The 27,046-nt window shown below is 38.9% G+C and overlaps 1 protein-coding gene across 3 annotated transcripts in view; it reads left to right on the top strand.

Annotated features, from left to right (window-relative positions):
* Nucleotides 1-13,853, top strand: part of LIPC (lipase C, hepatic type) — a 233,094-nt gene extending 219,241 nt beyond the window's left edge. For all 3 annotated transcript variants that reach the window (XM_072615694.1, XM_072615685.1, XM_072615689.1), the window contains 3 exons: nt 9,181-9,298; nt 9,909-10,127; nt 13,618-13,853. In XM_072615694.1, the coding sequence (XP_072471795.1) occupies nt 9,181-9,298; nt 9,909-10,127; nt 13,618-13,729 (449 nt within the window). In that variant the 3' untranslated portion in view covers nt 13,730-13,853. The remainder of the gene's footprint in view (nt 1-9,180; nt 9,299-9,908; nt 10,128-13,617) is intronic.
* The last annotated feature ends 13,193 nt before the right edge of the window (nt 13,854-27,046 follow it).

The raw sequence follows: 27,046 nt of genomic DNA, 5'->3' as shown, positions 1-27,046 counted from the left end.
GTTTTTTCTTGTTTCTTGTAATATTTTCTCCTTGAGCTGGGGATTTTGGAATTTAACTATGATATTCCTGTAAGTTTTCCTTATAGGATCACTTCCAGTTGGTAATCAGTGGATTTTTTTCAATTTCTACTTTTCCCTCTTGTTCTAACAATTTTCTTTAACTGCATCAAGATTCTTTTTTTGAGCATAGCTTTCAGGTAGTCTGATTATTCTTCTGTTTCCTCTTCTTGATCTGTTTCCCTAATTAGCTGTTTTTCTAAGAGATGTTTCAAATTCTCTTCTATTTTTTCATTCTTTATATTTTGCTTTATTATTTCTTGTTTTGTTATAACTTCACTGGCTTCCCCAAGTCCAGTTCTAATTTTCAAGGAGTCATTTTTTTCCTTAAGATTCTGGATCTCCTTTTCCCATGACTTTCTTTTCATAATCTTCCTGTTTTTCTTGGATTGTTCTTTTTTTTTTAAATTTTTTCCTCCATTTCACCCATTTGATTTTTAAATTCTTTTTAAGTTCTCTACAATTTCTTTTTGGGCAGGTGAATATTTGACATATTCTTTGGGGGTAGAAGAGGTTTTATATTGTTTCAGTATCCTCCTCTGAAGATGAACCCTGGTCTTCTCCATTCCCATAGTAACTTTCTATAGTTGGGTTCTTTCTTCTTTGACTGCTCATTTTTTTTTAATCATTATAATCACCTCTAGTTCTGGATTATGAGGGATGGTGTCTCTGGCCTCAGATCCTCCTTTGGTTTCCCCCTCTAAAACCAAAACCAAGAAGTCCACTCCTCTAAGTGCCCACAGCCAGTGGTGTCCTGCCCAACTGCTTCTGCACTTACTGGGCATTTGCTGTTTCCTTCTCACCTAGGACCATGTCTCAGCAGCACAGTTGGACCTGGCATCCCTTATCAGCAGAGGTTCCCTCAATCTTCCCCCGCTCAGACACCCAACTCCCCACACTATCCTGGAAATTAAAATTCCCAGGACTGGGGCTAAGGCTACCTCCCAACACAGGTAGCCCCAGGACTCACTACTTGCTGTTTCAGTGGAACTACCCTGGGACACAGGGACCAAACCTCAGTCATGATTGTCCCAGCTGGACCACTGTTCTGCACCAACTCTTGTTTATTTTTACCATTCTATGTTTACCCTGAGGAACTATTTTGCCTTGTTTGTGGCGGAAATCTGGATAGCTAAAAATTTTCTGACCTGCTCCACCATCTTCCTAGAATCTTCCCTTAGTCCGATTCTTGAATGATTATTTATAAGACTAAATCAGCTTCATAAGTACAAAATGGAAGGGGCATCAGTAGATGGCATTTTCCCTAGAAAAGTTTTGGGGATTTAGTGGATTATAAGTATGTCATAAGTCAACAGCACACTATGGCAGCCAACAGAGCCAAAGCCATCTTAGCCTACTTTAAATAGAAACATAGCCAACAGGAAAAGGAAGTGAGAGTCTCACTGTAGTCTATGTTGATCAGATCACATATATAGAGTATTAGAGGAAAAAATATTAGGAAAAATATTGATAATCTAGAGCATGTCCAGAGGAAGGCAACTTGGACAATAAAGGCCCTCTAGTTGATGTAAAATGAGGATTTTTTTGAAGCCTAGAAGGAAAAAATACCCAGGAAAACTACGACATGTGTCTTTATATATTTAAAGAGCTTTTTGTTGGAGAGGAAGTAGACTTATCCTGTTTGGTCCCAGAGGGCAGAACCCAGAGGTTAATGGCTAGAATTTACAAAGAGACAAATTTCAGCTGGTTGCTTGATCTTTTCTCCCCTTGTAGATTCTGAGTTCCTTGAGAGCAGGAACCAGTTCATTTTTGTTTTCGTTTGGCCTTTTTTGTTTCCCCTGAATTTAGCACAGCACCTGGCATGTAGTAGATGTTTAATATATGCTTGTAGACTGACAAAAGGAAAACTTCTTAACAATTTTTGTTATTCAGTCATTTTTCAGTCGTGTCCAACTCTCTGTGATCCCATTTGGGGTTTTCTTGGTGGAGATGCTAGAATGGTTTGCCATTTCCTTCTCCAGCTCATTTTACAGATGAGGAAACTGAGGCAAACAGGGTTGAGTGACTCACCCAGCATCACATAGCTAGTAAATGTCTGAGGCTAGATTTGAACTCAGGAAGATGAGTATTCCTGAATCCATGGACCAACATTTTATCTATTGTGCCACCTAGTTGCTCTCCTAATAATTAAAGCTAAAAAAGTAGAATGGACAGAGTTGCCTTCACTTGAGCTCTTAAGCAAAGGCTTGAAAGGAATATCAGAGGGGATTATTTCTCCACCTCCTGGCTTCCCTGGCCTCCTCCAAGTCTTAGCTAAAGTCCCACTTCTACAAGCGGGTCCTCAATATAACTGCCTTCCTCCAGAGATGATCTCTAATTAATTCTGTCTCTATCTTGTTTGTAAATAGTTGTTTGCATATTGTATTCAGTCATACTGTGAGCTCTTTGAGAAAAAGGACTTTTTTTTGTCTTCCTTTATATCACTACAACTAAGTGCAATGCCTGATACATAGTATGTGTTTAATATATGCTTATCTTGACAACTTCAGGTACTGGTTGTACTAGATGGCCTTTTAAATTATTTTCTACTTTTAAGAATTTGAGATACTATGAAGGGCAATGGCTAATATGTGAAGAAAAGTCATAGTGAAGAAAAGTCACATCAACTTATGCAGTGACTAAGGGTCTAAATATATGGAAGCACCTGATTTCTTTCCCATTATCTCCTGAGGCAGCTCATTTTGCCTTTGGATAGCTCTAAGTGTCTTTCAAAGAAAGAAGGCCATCTGGGTCTATTGAGGCAAATCTTTTTGAAGGTGTTTAGGGAAAAAAGAGGTGTACCATCAAAAACTTAGAGTAGAGAAAAAAAGCAAATGGCCTTACATGTTCAAAGATATTTAATAGGATTATAGAGATAGAAGGAATCTTAATCTAGGCTATCTCCTCAGATGAAGGACAGTGAGGTTAAGTACTTGCCCAGTCATCCAGACAGTAAGTGGCTGAATTCAAGTCCTGTGATTCTAAGTTTAGTGTCTTTTCCATGCACCCTTTTCCACTGTCATGGGTCTCTTCTGATATCATTTTTGTCACTACCTACCTGTTTCCCATAAAAATAATGAAATCCTAATTTTAGGAAGAGTCTACCATGGGCCCAGAAAAAGACTTAGAGATGAATTTAAAAATGCCTGCAGTTTTGTGGGAGCAACATTGGAGAAATCCAGCCTCTTGCAACACTAGAGAAATTTATAGAGCCAGTGTAATCTCCATGAACTTAGATGATTCCTGTAAAATGATGCTTCAGGGTCATATTTGTGGTCATCTCAGGCTTGAAAGCTCTGAAGAAACCCCTTTGTGCTCTCTTTGGTTGATAGCAGAGACTAGTTATCATATATAGCGGAGAAGGATAAAAAACCAGTGTGGCCACCAGTCAGTAAAGACCCTGGGGGAGGATGTCAGCAGTCTCACTAGACATTCCCTTAGTCTCTATACATATGCAGAAAAAGCTTTGCCTTCCTCTAGACCCAGATTTGAGTTTACCATTCTCATGACATTTGCATTCCAGGTAAGTGAGTTAATTACTGTAAACAAGATTGTGCAGGCTAAAAAAAATACTTTCTTGCCTGTAACTCCTCTGGTTTCTTCTTCATAGAAACCCATGAACACAAACTGATTTTCATTCAGAGCTCTGACTCTGCATCCATTTGGTGTTTGCCAAGATTGGAATATCTGGAAATGCCTTGGTCACCATAATCCATAGTTCTCTCATTCCCATGATCTAAAATTTCACTTTGTGGCCAGAGGCATTTCAGTTCCAGGAATGAGTCTCCTTTATTTCAAGAAAATGCCAGCTCCAGGCAAGGAATAAGATCTCTTGCCTGCCATTTTCATGAGAGGAATTCAATATGCTGAACAAAGATCCCTTTTAAATGTCTGAAAGAGAGTTTTATCAAAACCTAAAGGCCCTATCTGATGATTCTGAGTCACTCTCAGAGAGATAGACAGAGGTGAGGAAACACTAAGGGAAACTAAATATTCTCTTTTCATAAATCTCATAACCTAGTGAGAACATTTGGCTGCCTTCTAAATAATTACTTGATCTCTTTTGTCACCTCCATCTCCCTCAAGCAGGCAGAAGGGCACCGGTACTTGTGTAGGGTCTCATATGCTCCTGGATGGTTCCCCAGTGAACCAGATCTTCAAGCAGTTTAACTTCTGTGCTTTAGACAAAGTATGCTTTGTTTCATCTAGGTTTGATGGGCCATTTTATGTTTCTCATTTTTAGTACTCAAAATAACCTCTCTAGAGCTGAGAAGGATATCGTGTTCTCATTCCTGGGATGAAAAAAGCATTTATCCTGACACATTTTTTTTTAAGTTCTCTAGTAAATGTAAGGCAAAGGGATGACAAAGGTCACACAGACATGATTTTTCTTATTTGTTAAGATAGACTGTTTAGAGAAACAAAAAAAAATTCACTTAACACAAGTGTGACTCACTAACAAGAAAAAAATACTACAAAATTGAATTTACAAAATAGATAATTCTCATTGTAAAGGGATTTTTCACACACTAAAAAAAGTATTCATTACTAGGTTTCTCTAAATAATGAGATGTCCCATTCCAACTAAAATTGGACTTAACCTAAAAAAAATTCAATGTGCACATATTTTTTTTCAAAAACATATCTCATAAGGTGCAGCTTCATTGCTTTTTTTATTTATACACTTTCCATATAAACATACTTGGTATGTAACAGAAGTCCATGTGCATCTCATTTCCAATAGACCTTCAGGAGTAATGTCATTCTGGTACTTTTGACCACCTGTGTCTCCCTCCCTCCTTCCCATCAATCACCATCCCAAGCAAATTAAAAGTTGCTCTTCAAGAGTAGTCACTGTTTGGTTTTCTTTCTATGTTCTTGTGCTTGCTGTTACAGAAGAAAGGAAGAAAAACATCTCCAGCACAGTAGCATTAAACATTTATCCACTCTTAGAAACCAGACATTCAGTGGGCAGAGGATGTTACAGTAAGGTTGCAAAAGAATATATTTTTACTTGGTTAGTATTATAAAGCACTTTTATCACAGAGAACTCTGGGATACTACTAGAGGAAGCCACTTTTAGTACTTACCCAGGCCAACATTCCAAGATTGAAAATAGAAACATTTGCTATTTAATTACTTCGACATATATTCTATCCTTTAAAAACAAAAAAAGATGCTTCTCCCCACATTGCTATTTATAAGTACAATAACCATGGTGGATGAAGACATGACCTCTCCACATTAGTAACGTAGATCCATCAACCAACAGCTACTTGCTGATTTCCTGTCATGGGTCTGATGCAATATTAGGTACCCTGAGAAATACAGAAAGAACCACAAATATCAACTCTATGTATATTGTACATACTTCTCCATGGACTTCTTTTCTCTTTCATTAGAATGCAAACTGCTTGAGGGTAGGAACTATTTTTGTTTTTTCTTTTATCCCTAGCAAGCAGCACAGTGGTTGGCATGTAGTAAATGCTTAACAAATGATTGACTTCACTGATTACTAAGTAGTTTAAGGAATGACTTCTCTTCTCAAGGAATAACAGGATCATAGATTTAGAGCTGGAAGAGATCTTTGAAGCCACTTAGTTCGACCCGCTCATTTTTCAAATGAGGAATTGAGGTCCAGAGGAGACATAAAGCTCATCCAATGTCACACAATTCATAGACAGAGCCAGAATTAGAATCCAAGTCCTCTGACTTCAAATCCAATGCTCTTTCCACCATAATATGCTCCCTGCCTAGCACAGTATAGAAATTTATCTAACCAGGAAGATAAATACATATAAAACTATTAGCTAATTAATAATGAGCTAGAATTTATGAAGTGTTTGAAGATTTGTAAAGCACTTTACAAATATCTCACTTTATCCTCAAAACGACCCTGAGAGGAAGGTGCTATGCCTATGCCCATTTTTACAGATAAGGAAACTGAAGTAGAAATAAGTTGTTTGCCTAGGATCTTAGAGTATGATGTGAGAGTTGGACTCTGGTCTTCTTGACTCCAAGTCCACTCTGTCCACTGTGCCTCTCAGAAAAAGAAGGAAAAGCCAAGGACTGACCCCTGGGATACACCCATAGTTAGGAAATGGGGGGAGGAAGAAAAGCCAGTGAAAGGAATGGCAAAGGAGTAACCAGTGACAAGAAACAGGGTAAAATGGCATCTTAGAAACCAGAGAAGAGAATTTTAAGGAGGTTTCACAATGTTGAATGCAGCTATAAAAGGAAGACTGAAAAAGTCCATTCAGTTTTTCAGGGTCAGACTGGCCACTCTGGACCTCACTGCCTTAAGGCCAGTTCCACTTCACCCCTCCCCCAGGGGTTCTCTCACACCCTTAAGTGGATTGGAGAATGTAGGCTCTCCTACCATTGGCTCCAACCCCATGTGTGTTCCATTAAGTATACAGGTAGTTTCCTGAACCCCAGATCTATTAGCAACTAACAGTCAAATTAGTTTCCTTACATAGAAATGTTTATTTTAGAAGGTATATTCACAAATATACAAATTTGCTGCCCCAACCCATGGGAAGTATACTCCTCCTGCTGCCGTGTACCACCTGTCTCTAGGAAGGGGAATGGAATTAAGTTCGTAGTTTAGGTCCAACAACCTACTCAAGTCCCAGACACCCTGACTTCTCAGGGCCCTATCTCAGGGCTTCCATTCCCACCTGCAATCCTGGCTCCAAGCCCTGTGCTCTATCAACTGTGCCTCTCATAAAAGAATACAGGAGCCAAGGACTGAACCCTGGGATACACCCATAATTAGGAAGTGGGAGGAGTAGTTCACATTCCCAGTATGATAGGTATTGCCTACAGCACTTGAAACTGAAGTCAGCACAGAACCCAGGCCTATTTCTTAGAGACAGAGTAAAAGAGGGAAAAGGGGGAGCAAAGTCCTTCCGTTCTCATCAATGCAGTTCATGGAATCCATGCTGTGAGTGATCTATTTTCTTCACTCTCTACACAAAGGACATAAGAATGACTGAAGAGAGTGATCCAGGAAGGAGGGAGCAACCAGCTCAGTCTCTCAGTTTTAAAAATGAAGGCAGACATTTAAAGGAGGCTACCCTCACTCAAGTGTTAGGAGACAACAAGGCTTCCATGTCAGGGAATCTGGACATGCTCCAAAAGCACCTCAAGAGCACCTTCATGTTAGGCAGACTGGGCATGGCCAGTCATACCCAGGTTACATTAATAAAGTAATCCCTGGTAATCTTCAAGAGAGCAACCTCCCAGATCCAAGATGGGGCATCAGAACATATTTTCAGACATAGACTTACAGACCAAGTTAGGTCAACTTTCATCAGCAGCTGCCACTCGTGAAATTGCTATCTCAATGACCATTCTCCAAATATTTCCAGCCTCAAACAAATACGCACAAACACAATCCCACCTTGGAATTCTACTCAGCCAGGGAAGAAAAGACCCTAAACAACAAAAAGTGTTCGCAATAGGATGGATCCAAGCAGTACCACTCTACTACAGTCTCCTTTGGGCTAGAGAAGGGCCAGGTTATTTTTAACCAGCACATTCTTGTTGTTCACTATGCTTCCAAATGGGAAAGGAACCGCTTCAGGTGTGGGCACACTCCACCTCATGGGACAAGCTCCCAAGTTCTGTACTGTTCCCAAAATGTGAATCTTTTCTGCAGTTGCCCAGAAATGAGTTGTGTATCTGACAGCACCCCTTTATCAACACTTTCTCCTGGCACCCTTCTGCAAGCCCTTTATCTATATTGTCATTTTAGTATAGGCCGAGTGAGTCTAATATTATCACAAGGGTTTCACTGAAAACATACATGTAAATATATGGGCCAACCAACTTAGAGAACATCCAGGGATAAGGGTTCTATAATCAATCACCAAGAGCTGGAAATGACTTCAGTGGTCACCTACTCTTAATCCCTTTGAGCTGAGAATCTAAGAGTTGGACTCCCTACTTTCCTTCCAAGCTCAGTTCAAACAAAGGGAGACTTTATATTTGTTCCTAGAGGTAATAGGGAGCCATTGGAATTTGTTGTATAGATCACAGGGTCGGATACAAATGAAAAATGTCTCAGAATGAACTCCATTCCTGATTTAATAAAACAGAATGTTTACTAGCTAGAAATATAGGATCACTCAGTTTCCCTAATTTCTTTTAATGTTTTTGTTTTATATTCACTTAACATTTAAAAAAAATTTTTAGTAAATAACCTTTCATTGTTGATCAGTCATTTCAGTTGTATCCAACTCTTCATGACCCCATTTCAGGTTTTCTTGGCAAAAATAATGGAGTTTGCCATTTCATGCTCCAGCAGATTTGACAGATGAGGAAACTGAGGCAAACAGGGTTACATGATTTGCCTAGGGTCACACAGCTAGTATCTGCGGCCAAATTTGAACCAGGAAGATGAGTCTTCTTGTCTCCAGGCCCGGCACTTCATCCACTATGCCACCTAGTTGCCTTGAGTAAAAGAATATCTGTGTTTTAAAATATCCAACAAAGAAAACTCAACACATCACTGATGAGTGTGTCGTCCTAAGAGTTACCATTTAGACCTTTGTGTCATAATTTAAACCATATTACTAATATTGAGGAATTGACAGGGATAGACCCCATTTAAAAGAAAAAGCCTCAAAATATAGAGATCCAGATTGTATATATTTCCTGGCATATCAGTCATCTGATTCTGGAATTCATTTTCCATCGAGGAGTAATGTTAATTTAAATTCAAGCAAATATTTCAGGGCTTCCCTCTTAACCTTATAAAATTATATAAGACCTCCACTGAAGAGGGGTCTTCTTGGGATCACAGACCTAGAACTAGAGGGAACCTCAGAGGACATTGGTCTATTCTCCATTTTACAGATGAAAAAACTGAGGTCCAGAAATTGAAGCAACTTATTTGTTCAACATCACACTAGTGGTAAGCATTACAGGGAGGCTACAAACACAAGTCCTCTGACTCCAGACCAGAGTCAGCATACTTTCCCCCATATCAGGCTGTTCTTCCTTCTTTCATGCTTCTCCTCCCCAGAAATACAGGTGCTGCTTAGGCAAATCTTCCATTCCCCGTTTTGAACACCTGCTACTAGTGCCATGCTGACCATAGTATTATTTTCTTTCTAGTTTACCATTACCAGTTCAAGATCCAACTCGTCACACAAACTGAGAAACCCATAGAGCCAACCTTCACCGTGACTCTAATTGGGACTAAACAGGACACTCACAACCTTCCCATCACTTTGTGAGTATGAGATGTATTTCCACTGGATAGCAATGAGAAGTGTCAGGATTGGTAACTTTCCTTTCAAGTGTTAGTCTAGAAACAATTCATAAAATGCAATGATATTCCTAGGCAAATTGCTTAACTGCTCGTTGCCCAAGCAACTCTCTAAGCTATAAATTAAAGATGAATTGTTAATCTGTATTAAAGGAAGGAGTTTCCAAAAGAAAACTTCATTCCACCAATGAAGTCACAGGTCACAATCAAAAAAGACAAAACATATCCTCTTCTCCCCATCCCCCAACAGTTAGATAGCACAGGATATAAAGAGGAAGATGGTGGGAAATAGACCATTTTATTATAAAAAAAAAGCATAGAGTGGAAAAGTAAGTTGTATTCTCTTGTACTCAGTTAACCACTCCAATGAGAAGCTAAGCTATTCTGACCATGTCCACTCGCAGGCATAGAATCTCAGAGGAAACAGCCTTGGGATTTCTTGCCTTACAACATGAGAGCTATACAATGGTAGCATTTGTCAGTTAGTAAAACATAAAAAAATAAAAATTTCTAGAGAGTTCACATTGTTTGCAAATAACTTGATTATACCTGACTTTCTTTTATGTACCTGTAGGGTTGAAGAAATCACAGGCAATAAAACCTACTCTTTTCTCATCACACTGGATTTGGATATTGGAGATCTTATGGTGATCAACTTCACATGGAAAAAGACTGCAATGTGGGCGAATGTGTGGGATACCTTCCACACAATAATTCCCTGGGCCACTGAACCACACCATCCACAGTTAATGATAAAGCAGATCCGAGTCAAAGCAGGAGAAACACAGAAAAAGTAGGTGAATGCTAACCTCTTTTGTTTTGCTTTAGAAAACACTTCAACACCTTGAAAGATGATTTTATCATTCAATCTCAAAATAACTTTCATTTTGGGGGGGAACAACTAGACCCAGGTATGATAAGTGATACAAGTACCCACTAAAATAATATTAAGATTTAAAAGAAAATATATTCCCTGTGAACAAAATTTTTTTCATTTGGGGTTTTCTGACAGAATGGAAAAAAGGGAAATGTAGAAATTAGAAAATATTTGAGAAGTATGAATAAAATTATGAAGATAAGATATCCTGAAGAAATAAATCTGAAGAAAATTATCAGTATATATGACAAATAATTAGATACGTGAGATGCAAGAAAGGGAAGTGGCCTGGTTTAATGGACAGAGCACTGGACCTGGAGTCTGGAAAGCCTGGATTTGAATCTCACTTAAGGCGTTCATTAGCTGTGTGATCCTGGACAAGTCACTTAACCTGTGTTTATTTATGTGTAAAATGGGAGGGTTGAATTCAGTGACCTCTAATTCTGTGATCCTATGAGTAAAAGACAGGTAATTAGAAGAATGGTAGTGTCATTGAAAGAGAGAGGACAAGTCAAGAAGAGGAGTTTTGGGTGAGGATGAAAATAATAAGTTTTACTTTAGCAACATTAAACTTGAGAAGCCAGTGGAATAATCAGGTGGAACTGTCCAGTAAATAGGTGTAAATCTAATCTGGAGCTCAATAGAGAGGTAAGAGCTAGAAATGTAGCCTCAAGAATTTTCTACATGTAGTGATAGTTAATGCTATATGGAGTAGATGAGATCACCAAGAGAAGAAATAAGAAAAGAATGCCATAGGGGAATGCCTTTACTATTTTTACTCAGAGAAAAGGAGCCAGTGAAAAGTGATAGGGAAGGGTAGTTAGTGACAGGAATATAATTAAGCAGTTGCACTCAAGTCAAGGGCAAAGAGAATATTAAGGAGCAACAGGGTTAAAGTGCTGCTGAAAGATCAAAAATCTTTATGAAAAATCTCATCGAATAACTTTGATCTTAAAAAAGTGGGAGGTGATGTGATCTGCTGTAAAAACATGAGGATGTCTATGGCATCTGTCTAGGGATCTGAGGGAAAAAGATGTTTAGAATAGGTGTTCTGGGGAAATGTGATAAGAAATTATGTGATAAGAAGTATGAAAGAACTTCTGAGCAATAATGAGAGTCCAGGAGAAGTTATGTACTCTTCCAAATGAAGCAGGACACAATCCAACCTTCTCATCGTACATGATTCTTAGTTATGTGTTCCCATAACTCCCCTCCCCCAGAAAGTCTGCCTAGTACATACTACCAAACATGTACCTAGTACATACTGCCTTCTACTACCAAACATTCCAAACATAAAAACCTATTGGGGTTATGATACGGATTTTTCCCCATGTTTTTCCATGCTAATTAATGTGAATCATCCCACCAGTATTTGTGCCTATTAGAATGGCACTACTGTGAACTATACTATGGTAAGTGTAAGAAAGGAACTTACCCTTCAGGAAGACATTGAAGTAAGTGCTTACAAACCTCTTGGTGGGGCAATATTCTGGAGAAAGTTTCTCTACTCCAAAAAGACAATGCTATATTCCTCTAAAGGCATGAAGAAAGATTCCTTAGGAAGATAACAATCTACCTAGTTCCTATGGTCTCCTCACCAGATCCAAAGGATTCCCTTCTACCCAGATGCATTTGTCACAGCAATGAAGTGCAGTCAGCCTTCCTAGGGGATAGGTTGTTTTCTCCTAGCATGGAGCTGTCCTTTGCAGAATTTCCTTCCCCCTCCCCCACCACTGGAATATTTTCCAAGTAGTTTCATCTAACTCTAGCTCTTCATGCCAACCACAAGTTAAAATGTAACCAACTCATCACTATTCTAGTAATTCCATGAAGGCAGGAGCTATCTCCTTTTTGGATCTGTATACTCAGTATTTGGCATTTAATAGAGGTTTAATAAATGCTTGTTGACTGATGCTCAAGACAGCAGTATTTGCGAAAAGATCATTTCCTTTTTTTAATGGACAGCACTAATCTAATCACTCTTCCTCCAGCTTTAGTTTTTTGGGTTTTTTTGCTTTTGAAGCTAATTTATGAATTCTAAACTTTACTGATGCTCAAATTTTCCTACAATATACCTAACACAATAGATTTGTGTCCCTGGGTCTCTTATCCAATTACATTCTGGAATTATGCTTAATACTTACCTCTCTGTATTTTAGTTTCCTCATTTATAAAATATAGATAATAATAGCACCTATCCCAAGGGTTGTTATGAAAATCAAATAAGTTAACATACACAAAATACTTTGCAAAAATTTAAAGTATGATATAAACATTGGTTATTATTATTAGCTATTATTTCATCCCAATGTGATACAAAAATGACAGTTACTAGTACTTATTATACAATCTTCCACTAATAGATCACATTATCAATTTTTGAAAATTAAACTGAACTTCTTTTCATTTCATTAGCCTTATTTGACTTTTTGGCTTCATAGGTTTGTATACCTCCCTACCCTCATACTTTCATAGCAGGTAAAAATCATAATAATGACGATTTTGTGTTCAATGGTTTTGTGGAATTTTGGACAGTACTTGTGATATCATCAGTGTAAGGAGCTCCCAAAAGGAATTTCCTCTACCAATTAGGCAGACTGACACTGTAACTTTCAATCTTGGAAGCCGCCTGGCAGCAATGAATGGTTAATGGACTTGCCTACGGTTATACAGCCAGTATGTGTTGAGATGGAACTTCAATTGAGATCTTTAGGATGCCAAGCACTCTAAATACTGCATTATGCTACTTCTAGCACACCCTGAATTAAAAGATGGTACAAGTTCCATTTCCTATCATTAATTCAACTGAAGAACCGAACGTATTTAATACACTCTAATGGTTTTAAATTTTAGCTCTTCATTTGTTTTAAAAAAAAAAAAGCCTTCTTTGGGCTGCATAGACAAGAAGATAAAATAAGTTGGAGAACTCACAATCACTACTTATGTACATACAGGGCATGCAGAATATGAGAGGTAAGAATCTCTTGCCTGATGGAACTTTACACTGACACTGGCAAACTTAGTACATCTAAAGAAAAATGACCAGAATAGTAAAAGGTCTGAGAAACCACATAGCATGAAGGGTGGTTGATAAATGTAAGGATGTTTTAGCCTTAAGGAAAGATTCAAGAGGGAACATGATAGCTGTCTTCACATACTGAAAGGTCATCATGTCAAAGTGGCCTTAGAGTTTTTCCTTTCTGATTCCAAAGGAATGAGGAAGAAGTAGAGTGGGAATAACAGGAAAGTTCTTAGATAGGATACTTTTATTTATGTGAGTTCTGTTTTTCCTTCAAGTTACAAAAATATTTGGAAATTTTTTTTATAAAATAAATACTGAACAACAGAACGTAGTAATAACCCACATCTGAAAGCTAACACTTGGTTTGCTTTGTTTTCTGTTTAGGATGACATTTTGTTCTCAAGACATGGATGATGTACAGCTTTACCAAAACCAAGAAAAAACCTTTGTGAGATGTGAAAAAGGTTCAAAAAGACAGAAGCAGAAGTTGAGATAAGCTTAATGAAGATCCGTCATGAAGAACAAATTTATACTTATTGATATAGTATAATAATTTCCCCAGTCAAAGTTTAAGTCATGCACAGAACATAAATAAAACCTAAGTTAAATTTTTCTTACAAGGGGGAGTGATTATGGTGAATAGTGCTTTTATACCCATTGTATAGATCTTCAGATATGATCATGATGATCATGATGTTCAGTTGTTTCAGTTGTGTCCAACACCTCATGACCTCATTTGGAGTTTTCTTGGTAAAGATACTGGAGTGGTTTACCATTTGTTTCTCCAGCTCATTTACAGATGAGGAAACTGAGGCAAACAGGGTTAAATATCTTGCTCAGGGTCACACAGTTAATAAATGAGACCAGATTTGAACTCAGAAAGATGAGTCTTTCTTACTCCTGGCCCAACTATCTACCCACTTTGCCACCTAGCAACTAAAAATTTCCCAATTACTTTGTGAAAATATATACATGCTGGTATGCATATGCATGCTGTTATTTTAAATGGATAGTTCTAAAATGTCTCTTTATACTTAGATTTCCCAGACACCTTATTAATTTAATTGGTTTACTCTAAACAACTTCTCTCCATTGAGATGGAAATGTGTTCCATAAGTTATACAAGATGAAGCTCACCAAATTCAAATTTTCCTGTGATCTCCTTAGGCCAAAGGAAAAAAATTGATAACATTCAATAAATCTGATATTTCATACCATCAGAGAAAAAACAACAATGGTTAACTGAGGCAGTCATTTAAAAAGCAAAATTCAAACTGGTTTGAATTCACAGACACAATTACTAGCAATAATATCGAAAATTGGGCATTTAAAGCTATTTTCATCACATGATTTCCTGTTGGATACAGTGTTTGAACCTTACTTAATGGAGCTGGCACACTCAAAAACTTGAAGAGATTTTAAAGCATTCAATAAACTGAATAATGATAATTTGGCTAACAAATCCATTCAAAAGTATATTTTATCCGGGGAATGAGCTACCAAATACCATTTGCTATAAGATTTTAACATTTGCTATAAGATGTTAACACTGATGTTAAAGAGCACATTAAACAATTTGACCTGATATCCTCACAGACATAACTGTTCATAGTACATCTTATTTAAATAAACTACAATGACACATATCAGTTTGAATAAGTAGGAATTTACTACCTATGACTGTAAGAGCCTATTTATCTTAGGACCCCACTCTTTTTTTTCATCCACCAGCAAACTCCCAAGACATCGTTCTCTCCTTTTCTAGTTTCTTACTGCTATGATCTCCATTCTCTGCTAGATTCCCGCCACCGTGCTTGAGGAAGAAGATGCAACTTGTCTCTCTCTCTGTTTCTCCCTTACCTTCCCTGAAAACAGCTTACAGCTTTTCTTTATTTTTCCCCCTTCTTTTAAGGGTTTACCACTATCCAAACTCTCACCAGTGGCTCTAAGAAGCTGTAGCATGTACAGCAGCCACACCCTGGTGAAACTGTCTTAGCAGATGGGCTAAACACCAGGTTATGGGTAAACAACTGGCCTCAAGCCCACTGGTGAAATGGGGATGTGTACCACAAGCATGTGAAGACTTTCCCTGGTGGGATGGGCAGATGAGAACAATTTGCTCCAACAGCCATAAAGCAGCTGAAGCAAGTGCTGTGGAGTGTTTAGAACTGGCTCAAGCATCAAAGAGGCCAAGGTCATCCACTGCATCTTCTGCCATCGCTTGACATCTGACTTCTGTCTCACCACTGGACTATGAGGACTCTAGAGTAAGACTGACAACGTGCAACTTGCCTCGCTTAAATCATATTCATATGTAAATCAAGACATCACCATGGATATCTTTGTTTTTCTAAAAACAGATGAACAACAACTATGCTTTACTGGAAAACATACAGGGAAGATAAAATAACAAACAAATGGAGGAAAGTGACACTTTTTAGAGATTTTATTAAAGTTGGTCATGAGTTAGCTACAGTTCTGGCAAGTCTTGTTCTCAGAGTGAGCCACTCCTGGCTTGGTCTGGAGGTGGGAATGGCCACAGGGTTATAATGGTGTCAGATGTCTTGAGTCTTCTAGAAGCTACTTCCCCAATCCTTCATCTTGGGTATAATGGGATGAAGACTCAGAAATGTTCTTTCTCTATTACTCCTCAAAGATGAGTCTTGATTCATCTCCCCAGCTGTGACACTGGAAGTCTTGTCTTTGTTCTTTTGCATCCCTAGCCAAGTAATTTTTTTTTCCTCTTCATTCAGAAAAATATGTATGCTGATGTTGATGATAAAATTCATGATTTTTAAAAGTGGGGTAATGTACTTTTATAGGAACATTCCCTTGGGGTAATCTTGACACAACTTGACATTCCTACTAGAGAACTAGGTCTCCTTAGGATGGTTTTTAGTCAGGGTTCTAGAGATAATCCTGTGGATGGGTAGTAGTAATAGTAGCAGCAGCAGCAGCAGCAGCAGCAGCAGCAGCACTAGTAGCTCACAAGTCCCCACAGATGTGCTTCCCATTAACAATCTTCCAGTAGACTTAATTAGCTTTTAGTAAAAGGCATTTACCAAGATGACATAGGACAGTTGGCACAAAACATTCTCAAGACCCAGGGCCCATTCTCCCACAAATACATACAGCATCCATGGGAAGATGGGCTCAAACTTAAAGCACAGTAGTAGTGGTAAGACACTCTTAAAGCATTCTTCTCCTCATTGGCTTTTTGAACCTCTTTTGCCAATTAAGTGAGCCTATTTTTCAAGGTGTTATTTTCTTCAGCATTTTTTGGGGTCTCCTTTAGCAAGGTGTTGATCCGTTTTTCATGCTTTTCTTCCATCTCTCTCATTTCTCTTCCCAGTTTTTCCTCCACCTCTCTAACTTGATTTTCAAAATCCTTTTTGAGCTCTTCCATGGCCTGAGCCCATTGAATATTTATTTTGGATGTTTGGGATACAGCAGCCTTGACTTCTGTATCTTTCCCTGATGGTAAGCATTGTTCTTCCTCATCAGAAAGGATGGGAGGAGATATCTGTTCACTAAGAAAGTAACCTTCTATGGTCTTATTTTTTTTCCCTTTTCTGGGCATTTTCCCAGCCAGAGACTTGACTTCTGAGTTTCCTCTCCACCCCCACCTCACCTCCAGATCTGCCCAACTAGTGCTTGGGGGCTGAGATTCAAATGCTGCTTCCCAGCCTCAGGGCTTTCAGTGGGGGCGGGGGCTGGGGCTGCTATTTAGTGTGAGATTAAGTTCAGCTGCTTGGGTGGGGGCAGGGCAGCCACACAGGGCTCAGTTACCTCAGGGGGTTTATGCAGAGACCTTCAACAATGGATCCCAGCTCCTGCCTGCTTTGGGAGACCCCATCTGCTGCTGCTTCCTGAGGGAGCCTGAGTTATGGAGACACCCTGTTCCCCTCTCAGCAAGCTGAAAGGACCCTCTCATTGACCTCTGGCACTTGTGCATGGAGGGACCTGCGCAGCTGCTGGAGATTCAGTCCCTGAAGCCTGCTCAGATCTGCTCGTCTCGGTGCTGTGCAGCGAAGGCAGGGCTGGGCTCTGCTCTGGGTCTGGTGCATGACGGACCTTTCAGGTCAGTTTTTCAGGTCTCTCTGGAATGGAAATCTCCTCCACTCTGTTGTTCTGTGGCTTCTGCTCCTCCAGAATTTGCTGGGAGTTCTTCTTTACAGGCATTTTATGGGCTGTGGATTAGGAGCTAGTATATGTGTATCTTTCTACTCGGCCATCTTGGCTCCTCCCCCAGCAAGACACTCTTGTAGCAAAGAACAATTCACAAGCGCTGGGACTATAAGTTCTCACACAGCTCTCTTTCACTGTACCTCTATGTTTAGATAAGATGTTTAATTGGGCTCCCAGGATCTACTTTTTTTGTTAGGAGAGGCCACAATTAGGGTTAAATAACTTCCCCAGGGTCACATAGCTAGTGTCTGATGCTGAATTTGAACCCAGGTTCTCCTGACTCCAGGGCTAGTGTTCTATCCACTGCATCACCTAGCTGCCTTTCTTTCCCCCACCCCTGAATCTACTTTGAGTCCATAACCAACACTTTTCTCTGCCACACACTTGGAGGCTTCTCCCTCACTTAGGTGATTGTTTCTGAACCCATGATGAACCTCAGTGTGTCCCTCTGCTCCCTGATAGATACATTAACTCCTAGTGGTCCAAAGAAACTTTGCTCACCCCTCCTGCTAGTGCAGGTAGAGGAGTCTGCCTCCACAAAGAATTCTTGAGCCTGACATCCTCAACTGCTGAACTGGCACTGCTGATATTGTATTGTACCTGAAAGTCAAACTTTCTATTCAGCTTTGGTCTTTTAACCAACCCTCTATTTCATTAAATATCCACTTTTCCCCCCTGAAGGATTATACTGCTTTGCGTGTGAGGTGATTCTCGGTTGTAGTCCTAGCTCCTTTGCCTTCTGGAATATCATATTCCAAGCACTTCACTCTTTTAATGCAGAAGCCTCCAAATCTTATGTGATGCTGACTGAGGCCTCACAATACTTGCCTTGTTTCTTTCTGGCTGCTTGAAGTATTTTCTCTTTCACCTGGGAGTTCTGGAATTTGTATAAATATTCTTGGGAATTTTCATTTCGGGATCTTTTAGGACACGATTGGTAGATTCTTTCAATTTCTATTTTACTCTCTGGATCTAGGCTATCAGGGCAGTTTTCCTTCATAATTTCTTGAAATATGATGTCAGCTCTTTTTTTGATCACAGCTTCTAGGTAGTTTAATAATTCTCTCCTCAAACTATTTTCCAGGTCAGTTGTTTTTCTAGTGATGTATTATAGTGATCACATTATCTTCTATTTTGTCATTCTTTTGACTCTGTTTTATTGTTTATTGATTCCTTATGTTTCATGGAATCATCAGCTTCCACTTGCCCAACTCAAATTTTTAAGGAATTTTCTTCAGTGAGCTTTCATAACTCCATTTGGCCAATTCTGTTTCTTAAGAAATTGCATTACTCTCACTTCACCCAATTTTTCCCTCTGCCACTCGTATCTTTCTTTTAACTCTTCCAGGAATTCTTTTTTGGACTTATGTTCAATTGCAGGGGTCTTTTTGTTTGATTGTTTTGAGGCTTTGTTTGCAGCCATTTTCATATTGTCATCTTCTTCGCAGTTTATGCCTTGGTCTTTCCCGCCACTATAATAGTTCTTACGTTTAAATTCTTTTCTGTTGTTTGCTAATTTTTTTAGCCTATTTCTTCACTATGAACTCCTGTTTTCAGAGCTAGTTCTGGGGTTCTGAGAGTTTTCAGTGTTACCAAGATGGTGTGATCCTGGGAGAGGAGTGGCCATTGCAATCCTGGTCTGCAATCTGCTCTTTACCCAGGAAGGGTTTTTGGTCTCCTACTGCCACAAATGCTAGCACTCTTTTTGCCTTTTCCAAGGTCCTGAAACCAGGCCCCTGCTCCCTTGTGATCAAGCCCCAGTGCTCCTCTCTGCCCTGTAACTGCTACCCAGAACTGTGTATGGGAAATAGAATGGCCAGTCAGTAACAGCTGTACCCAGTGCTAGCAAAGGGTCCTCTGTAATCTCTTTCTGACCAGTTGTCTAACCCCGACTGTCCCTGGGCCAAGAGCTCCCAAAGCTGCTTTCATTGAGAGGGCTGCCATTGCTACTGCTGCTACACATGTGATCTTTAGATAGGCTTCTACCCAGGTGGCACAAATATCTCCTGCCAACCTCCTAGTTTTCTGAGGCCAGAAAATGTCTCACCCTGACCTTTTGTTGGTTATGCTGCTTCAAAATTTGATTTGAGGAATTATTTTGAAGTTATTTGGAGAGGAATGTTTAAAGAGTTCAGCTGGTTTGCCTCTAATACACCATCTTGTCTCTTTCAATCGTCTGCTATATTATTTTTACTAGAAAAAGAGAAAGGTAGAAACAATCCCTACCTTCTACAAATGTATGTTCTCATGAGGTAGATGACACATAAATAATCAGGTACATATAGGACATACAAGCAATCTAAGAAGGGAGGGCATTAGCAGGTGGGAGAAAGGTCTCCTACAGAAGGTGAGATTTGAGCTGAATCTTAAGGGAATCAAGAAAAAGTGAGAAGCAGAGGTGAGGGGGGAGAGCATTTCAGAGACAGGAGATGAACCTCTTCAAGAGACTTCAAGTAGGCCAGTGCAGTCACACCCAGGTCTGGGCAGTAGTTCCAGAACATATCAAGACATATGAAGTATAAGAAGACAGGAAAGACAAGATTATGAAGAGCTTTCAATACTTAGTATTACTGTGATGTTGAACAAAACACATTGTCTTGACATAGAATAAGAATGTTTTAATTTAAATGTACTTGATATTATCACAATAAAGTCCTATTTGGTGTTCCTACAGAAGTCTTCCCTCCCCCCCAAAAAAAGTTGCAGAGCAGATCCTACATCTCACTCCACTCTGATCAATTCCCCATACAGTGATTTTCTGATAATATGTCTGTTCATATTGTTCTCCTACTCCATGGCAGCTAGGTGGTGCAGTGGATAAAGCACCAGTGCAGGAGTCAGGAGGATCTGAGTTCAAATCTCACCTCAGACACTTGACACTCACTAGCTGTGCGACCTTGGGCAAGTCACTTAACCCCAATCCTGGGTCATCTCCAGTCATCCTGATGACTATCTGGTCACTGGATTCAGATGGCTCTGGAGGAGAAGTGAGGCTGATGATTTGCACAGCTCTCCCTCACTCAAAACAAAGTCAAGTGCAAATCATGTTATTATTTCTCTGATGGCATGGTCTTCTTCAGCAAGGAAGGATGAACACACATTTCTCCTACTCCATAAACTCCAGTGGCTCTTTATCATTTCTTGAATCAAATACAAACTCCTCTGTTTAGCATTTGAAGTTTTTCACAATTTGTCTCTAAGCAGCTTTTTCATCCCTATACTATATAGTTTCATTTCTTCACGTACTCTATAAATTCAGCCACACAGGCCTTATTACTCCTCACCAGTGTGGTGCTAGAGCCAGCTCCTATCAGTGCAAGTATAAAATTTTCAGTATAAAATTACACTTTAGGAATTTGCAAAGGCTACAAATTGTTCAATTTGTTTTCTTGATTGTCTAGAGCAGGGGTGGGGAATCTGCAGCCTGTAGGTTCTGTAGGTTCTCAAATGTGTCCCTTATATTGAATTCAAACTTCACAGAACAAACTTCTGTTCTGCAAGGGTGCAGATGAATCAGATTAAAAGGTAATTGGGAAATATTTAACAAAGTAAATATAATAATAAAATAAAACATCAATAAGTCTAAGTCAAAATGTTCCCTGCAGGAATCCTTTCTATTTGAGTTTGACACCACTATTGTAGACTTAAGAAACTGAAGAAAAAATACTAATAATGCAGATTAAATTTAGAAGTATGCCAGCAATACTTTTTTTTTTTCAGAGCTATTGGCATATCATTCTTCCCCCTATATGACATGCCAGGACCTTTGACATGACTTTCTTCCATGCCTGGGGATGCTTCCTCTCCTTGCCTTAGAAATCTTTATTTTCACTTCACTTGGTTTAAGCACCAAATTTTCCTTATTCTATTAGATGTTAATGGCTTCCCTCAATGTTCTGCAAAAAATTCACATTAATTTTACATACACAAACATATATAGTCGCTTCCCTGAAAGAATATACACTCCTTGAGGGCAGACTTGTCATTTTATCTTTCCATCTCCAGGGCCTAAAACAGTGTCTAGGACATAGGAGGTGCTTAATTTATTTACTAATTGGGAAACAGAATTAGCTAATCTTGAAAAAACACATTCACATTAAATTCCCAGAAGAGGCCAAATCACCATAAATGCAGTCAAGATAAGTCAAAGAGAGGGAGCTTTCAAAAGAATGGAAAAGATAACAATCAGAGCCACAAAGGGGCTGTTCTGGCTCTGTGAAATCTTTGATGGTGATCTGCACACGGATCAAGGCCATTCTTGACAAAAATACAGGAAGGGAACAGTTTTTCAGAGATGTTTTTCTGAACCAGACACAGTCATACAATTGATTGAGTTATAAAGACTATAAGATCTCATTGTATCTATTATTAACTTAAAACCAGATATGATTTGATAAAACCCTTTTGAAAGCTCTCCCCCATCAAGCATATTCTGAATGAAATGCAGAAAGGTGTTAGAACTGGATTCAGGAAACACAGATTTGAATTCTATATCTGACACATCAGTTATGAGCGTTAGATAATTTAACCTCTCAAAGGTTATTCCTCCATAAAATTTTAATTACCTATTTCATGGAGTTAAGAAGAAAGTGCTCTGCAAACCTGAAAGTACTGTATAAATGAGTTATTATCAAAATCTCGAAACTTTAGTATTATTAGGATTATTGGACCCAAGGGGTCCAATAGGGGAATACATTGCCTTTTTCCACTAAGGGGCCCCTCTTGGTTCTGGACCTAGGAATGCAAGCCAATTAGATTCAGTCCTTCCGCAACCTTATCTCTGATGATAAGAAAGGGTCTACCTTTTCTCCACTATCTTTGCCTTGTTACGTGTCCCACTTGCGTCTCTCTCCTACGTTTCCCCCCAAAAGTAGAGTAGAAAGATATTTAATGTACAACATGAATTAGGAATGGGACAGGCATTTTTTTCCTATATACACAAGCTAGTTTTTCATTAAATAAATTAAAAATATTTTTGAGATTTTTGGCTCAGGGGATTAACTGCTCAGGCTATTGACATCACCTCCAGATAACCTAAATACAAAACAGCAATAAAGAACTCCAGGTGTCAATCTGCTACTTGGCAGGTGACCCATAATGGTTAACTCATTTGCTTTACTTGATTCAACTTGAGGTGTCCTCGAAGTACATCTTTGTTGAGTATACCTCTCCAGCTATAATCAAGATAATTTTTTGTGACTGTCAAATAACTTCCAAGTGTCTCATCTCATTCAATACTGAACAAAACTACTCAGGAACTGGTCCGAGTCTAGCTCAGTCCAGAATACTTACCTATTCAGGAAAGGAAATTCAAAGTTGAATAGGCAAGCAGGAGGCCAGGTACAAGTTCTCCTTGTTGAATTCCTTTATTTTAGCTGCCTTGTGGAAGTGTCTGCAGGAAAGGGGGTACAGGCAGATGAGGAACACCACCCATTCCTCAACCCAGCTTTGTGCACTGGGCCTAGAATCAGAAAACCTGAGTTCAAATTCCTTCTCTGACAAGTCCTATCCTCTGATCCTTCTCTCCCACAACCTTCCCACACTTATCCCCTGTGCCATTCCCCTAAAAGATTTTCTTCTGAGAAATCTACTTGCCACATGGTCTGACCTCTGAGCTGAATCTCTGATATAGCCTAAGAGCGGTGGGGGAGAGATCATGGGTGGGCCCACAGCTCTGCCACTGTGTTCAAGAAGGGAAACTCAGCTCAGCCCAGGAGTGAATGTACAGCTCTGCCACTTTGAACCTGCAAAATGTTCCAGCTACCTGATGGACTGAAGTCAGTAACTTTCTATTGGAGATGCAACTAGGGATAGGTCTGCGGTTTGGTTTGGTTTGGTTTGGTTTGGTTTTTGTTCTGGCCTAAATCCAGGTCCAGAGCCTAGAAAACTCAGGCCAGAATCCCCAGTTTATAACATATGGCTAGAAGAACGAATGGACAACAACAAAGATGGTGATGATAAAGGGTTATTAGGAAGAAAGGGATACCTAAAGCATAAACCCAAAAAAAGAGAGTAACTCCAAAACATCTAAAAAGGAATGCTCCAGTGAACAAGAGTTTGGCCACAAAATCAACTGGAATTTCTAGATGAAAAGAAGCAAAAGATTTAAAAAAAAAATTTAAGATGAGTTAGATGAGTTAAATAAGTTAAAGGAGAGATCTAGAAGAACTGGAAATGAGATTGCTAGAGAAAAAAGAGCACAAATCTGCCAGCAGGTAGGTATGTCAGTGACGTATCAAGAATCAGGAACAGAAAATGACGATAGCTGGAGCATTACACTGATAGTAAAGTATTGGAAAGTTAAAAAAAAAAACTCAATATGCATTCCTTAAGTTCCTACTACTCTCTCTCTCTGATATCTTGGGTAGATATTCTACGGAAGATTCTAAGAAAACATGTCTAAAACACAGGTTGAGATGGAGTAAAGGAATTGTGAGCCATCTGAAATACCAACAATTGTCAAAGTATGACTGTAAACATAAATGTGACTATGCCAAAAGGAAATTATTAAGAAATAACTTACTTCAGAGTAAGAAAACACAGAGTGACATGGAAAGTCATAACATTTTAGGCAGAAAATTCACTAAGCAGCAGACATGACAAATAGGTAACCGAAATCTTAAAACTCATCTTGGCATATCCAAATCTGTCCGCCAATTCTATCATCAGCTAATTATTTGCATTTGGGGAGATGCAAATTGCTCATTTATATCACATTTTAAAATGTATGTTTTGTAAGAAAATCAAATAGAGAAACTGAATAATGCACCTACATCTGTTCACTGCACATTCAAAATGCCAGCTTTTGCTGATTAGACATATTCCTCTCTCTCCTCTGAATCAGAATGATGAACCTTCTCAGTGAAGATCAGAGTTTTGCTGAAATTTTGCATTTTTTTTAATAGTTTATTGCACTCTTCCTAATTCTCTCTCTCTCACACCCACACACACATTCAAACACACACAAATAGCAGTGTCATCTATATTCCAGTTCACATCTCCAGAATGCAGGGGAAAAAAAACAAAAAGGAATCATGCCACACTGATCAGAAATGACACTGTGGTACAGAAGTCTTCTGTCTCAGCATTGACTAATAGTAAGCCATGGTTTCATACACTGATAAAGGTTTTGATACATTTTTGCATCTCTCTGATTCAGTTAAATCTATTGCCTCCTATCTAAAAAAGTGCTGAGTTATAAAGGATGAGATGCGTAATATCCAACAGGAAATAGGAATAGCACTAGAGAGGGACTTTCAAGTCATATCACCAGCAAGATGGAGGACGAAATACTCTCTGAGACTCAGAAATTATGTACAAGAGACAGAGCAATTCAAGCTGTCTCCATGGCCTGCAACACCAAGAACCCAAACAAGTTAAAAATCCAACAAACTATAACAGCAGAGAAAGCTAATCTCTAACCCCTAATGTACTCACCCATTAGCCACCGTACTCTGGCAGAGTTTCACAAGCCAACCCTTGCAACAGAATTAAACTCTGTCTCACTGGGGAAAACCAAAAGGCAGAAGTTTGCTCTGGCTAGGTAAGTAGCAATGTATTCCTGCTCCTGCTACAACAAAGCTGAGCTAGAGAACAGAACAGAGGAAGTGGGAGCAGGATGCTTGCATGTGTCTATTGCCCTAGCGTGAGGGAAATGGTCCAGCATTCAGCTAAGGCCAGTTCTCTCACACCAGAAGTCACTTGCAGCAGAGACTGAGACCAGCGAAAGGTGAATTCCCCAGAGTGAGAGAAGGCTAAGACAGCTTTGAGATACATGCCCCTGGGAAAACTGACACCAAAGAGGAGGTAGTCTGGAAGTAAAGAATAAGAGAATATAAGGGGGAAAGATTGAAAATATCAAAGCTCTCAGGAGGAAGAAAGTTCAATTAAAGACCTTGAGCATAGCACATAAACCAACAGCGAGGACACTAGCAACAGAAGGAAAAATAAACTCCAGATCAGGGAAACCAGTCCAGAGTTCTATGAATAAACACTGCAAGACAAAGGAAAATGGGTCAACCCCTTTGGATTCCCAAGAAGGCAAGGAACTATAGCAAATGTTCCAGAATGGTATAAAAGAGAAATAAGAATTATGAACCTAGAATTCATGGCCCATAGTGGCCAACTTCACCAAAGAAACAAAAAAGAAAACAACTGAATAGGAAATGTAAATTCATAGATGAAAAGTTCAAGTTGGAAGAAGAAAATCAAAGGGCAAGAGTGTTAAAAAGGAAGTATGATCTCCATACAAGCAAAACATTGATCTTAAAGACAGGATATGTAAATACAACTTAGTGACTAGAGGTCTCCCAGAAAGGCATGATATTAAAAAAACAAAACTGACCGTGCATCATAACATAATAAATAATACAAGAAAATGACCCAGAATTTCTGAACACAGAAAACAAAAGCTCCAACTAAAAGAATCCACAGATTACTCCAGAAAAAACCACAACAAAACAAAACCAAAGAAACGTATGCTGTAAACTTCAAGACATAAAGTGGCTAAATTTTTACCAATTCCAGTAAGAAAACAAATTCAGAAAGCAACATAAAATAAAACCTTCAAATATTTGAATAACAAAAGGATCCTAGGATCCCAGCATGGGTAAAACTCAAATGTTTCAACACTCACTGTTAAAGTGTCAAAAAGCTTATTCCTTGAGAGAACATATTCTTAAATGCTCTATTCAATAAATAACATCACAAAAATCTCAGCATAACACAATCTAAGAAAAATGGCAGACTGGCTTAGGGAAAGTGACTTTTTCTTTCGCATAATAGTTTACAAAGACTTTTGTAAACTTTGTTGGTCCAATGGCCAGAAAGCCCCAATAGTTTAATTTATTTCCTTTGCAATTCTTGGATTAGTTTCTTTGCCAACATGCCTCGTATGAGTTAGGACACTTTTAAGGCTTTGGAGAGATTGTTTGATCTCAATTTAAGAGGAATTTTGGGTGTGTCATGAGACATGTTCCATGAGATTCCCCCAACAACAATTTAGGCATTCCATTTAAAATGCTTCTTCATTTTAAGGAATTCAACAGTTAATCCCCCATCTAATTTATTTAGAGTAGGTAATAAATATGTATAGAAATTTGTGTACTATGAAATTTCTTAATGATAAGGTTGACCTTTCTAATAGCACTCTACTGAGTTTTAGTTTTTCCCTCTGTCTTATTATGTCATTCTGTGTATCCAGAAAACCAATTTTAAAAGATAATCCACAAGCACTTTTTATTTATATACAGAGTTTGTGGTGTATAGTAAACACACAGTTACTTTAGCTTTGTAATAATTAGAAACTTTGGTACCTGAAGCAAGAATTTTAAAATGTGACCTCCTATTAACCTTAGTCAAATTCAACTGAAAGAGCAGAAGAGGCTTTGAGAAAAGACATCTGCTCTTGAGACATGATACAATCCTTTGTTGTGGTTGCTTAATTGTTTTTAGTCACGTCTGACTTTTTATGATCCCATTTGGGGTTTTCTTGGCAAAGATACTGGAGCAGTTTGCCATTTCCTTCTCCAGCTCATTTTACAGATGAAGAAACTGAGGCAAATACGGTTAAGTGACTTGTTCAGGGTCACACATGTCTGAGACCAGATTTGAACTCAGAAAGATG

The sequence above is a fragment of the Notamacropus eugenii genome, chromosome 1 (assembly GCF_028372415.1).
Source record: "Notamacropus eugenii isolate mMacEug1 chromosome 1, mMacEug1.pri_v2, whole genome shotgun sequence".
NCBI lineage: Eukaryota > Metazoa > Chordata > Mammalia > Diprotodontia > Macropodidae > Notamacropus > Notamacropus eugenii.
The sequence above is the reverse complement of the archived record's forward strand: the minus strand, read 5'-3'. Positions and strand labels throughout refer to the sequence as shown.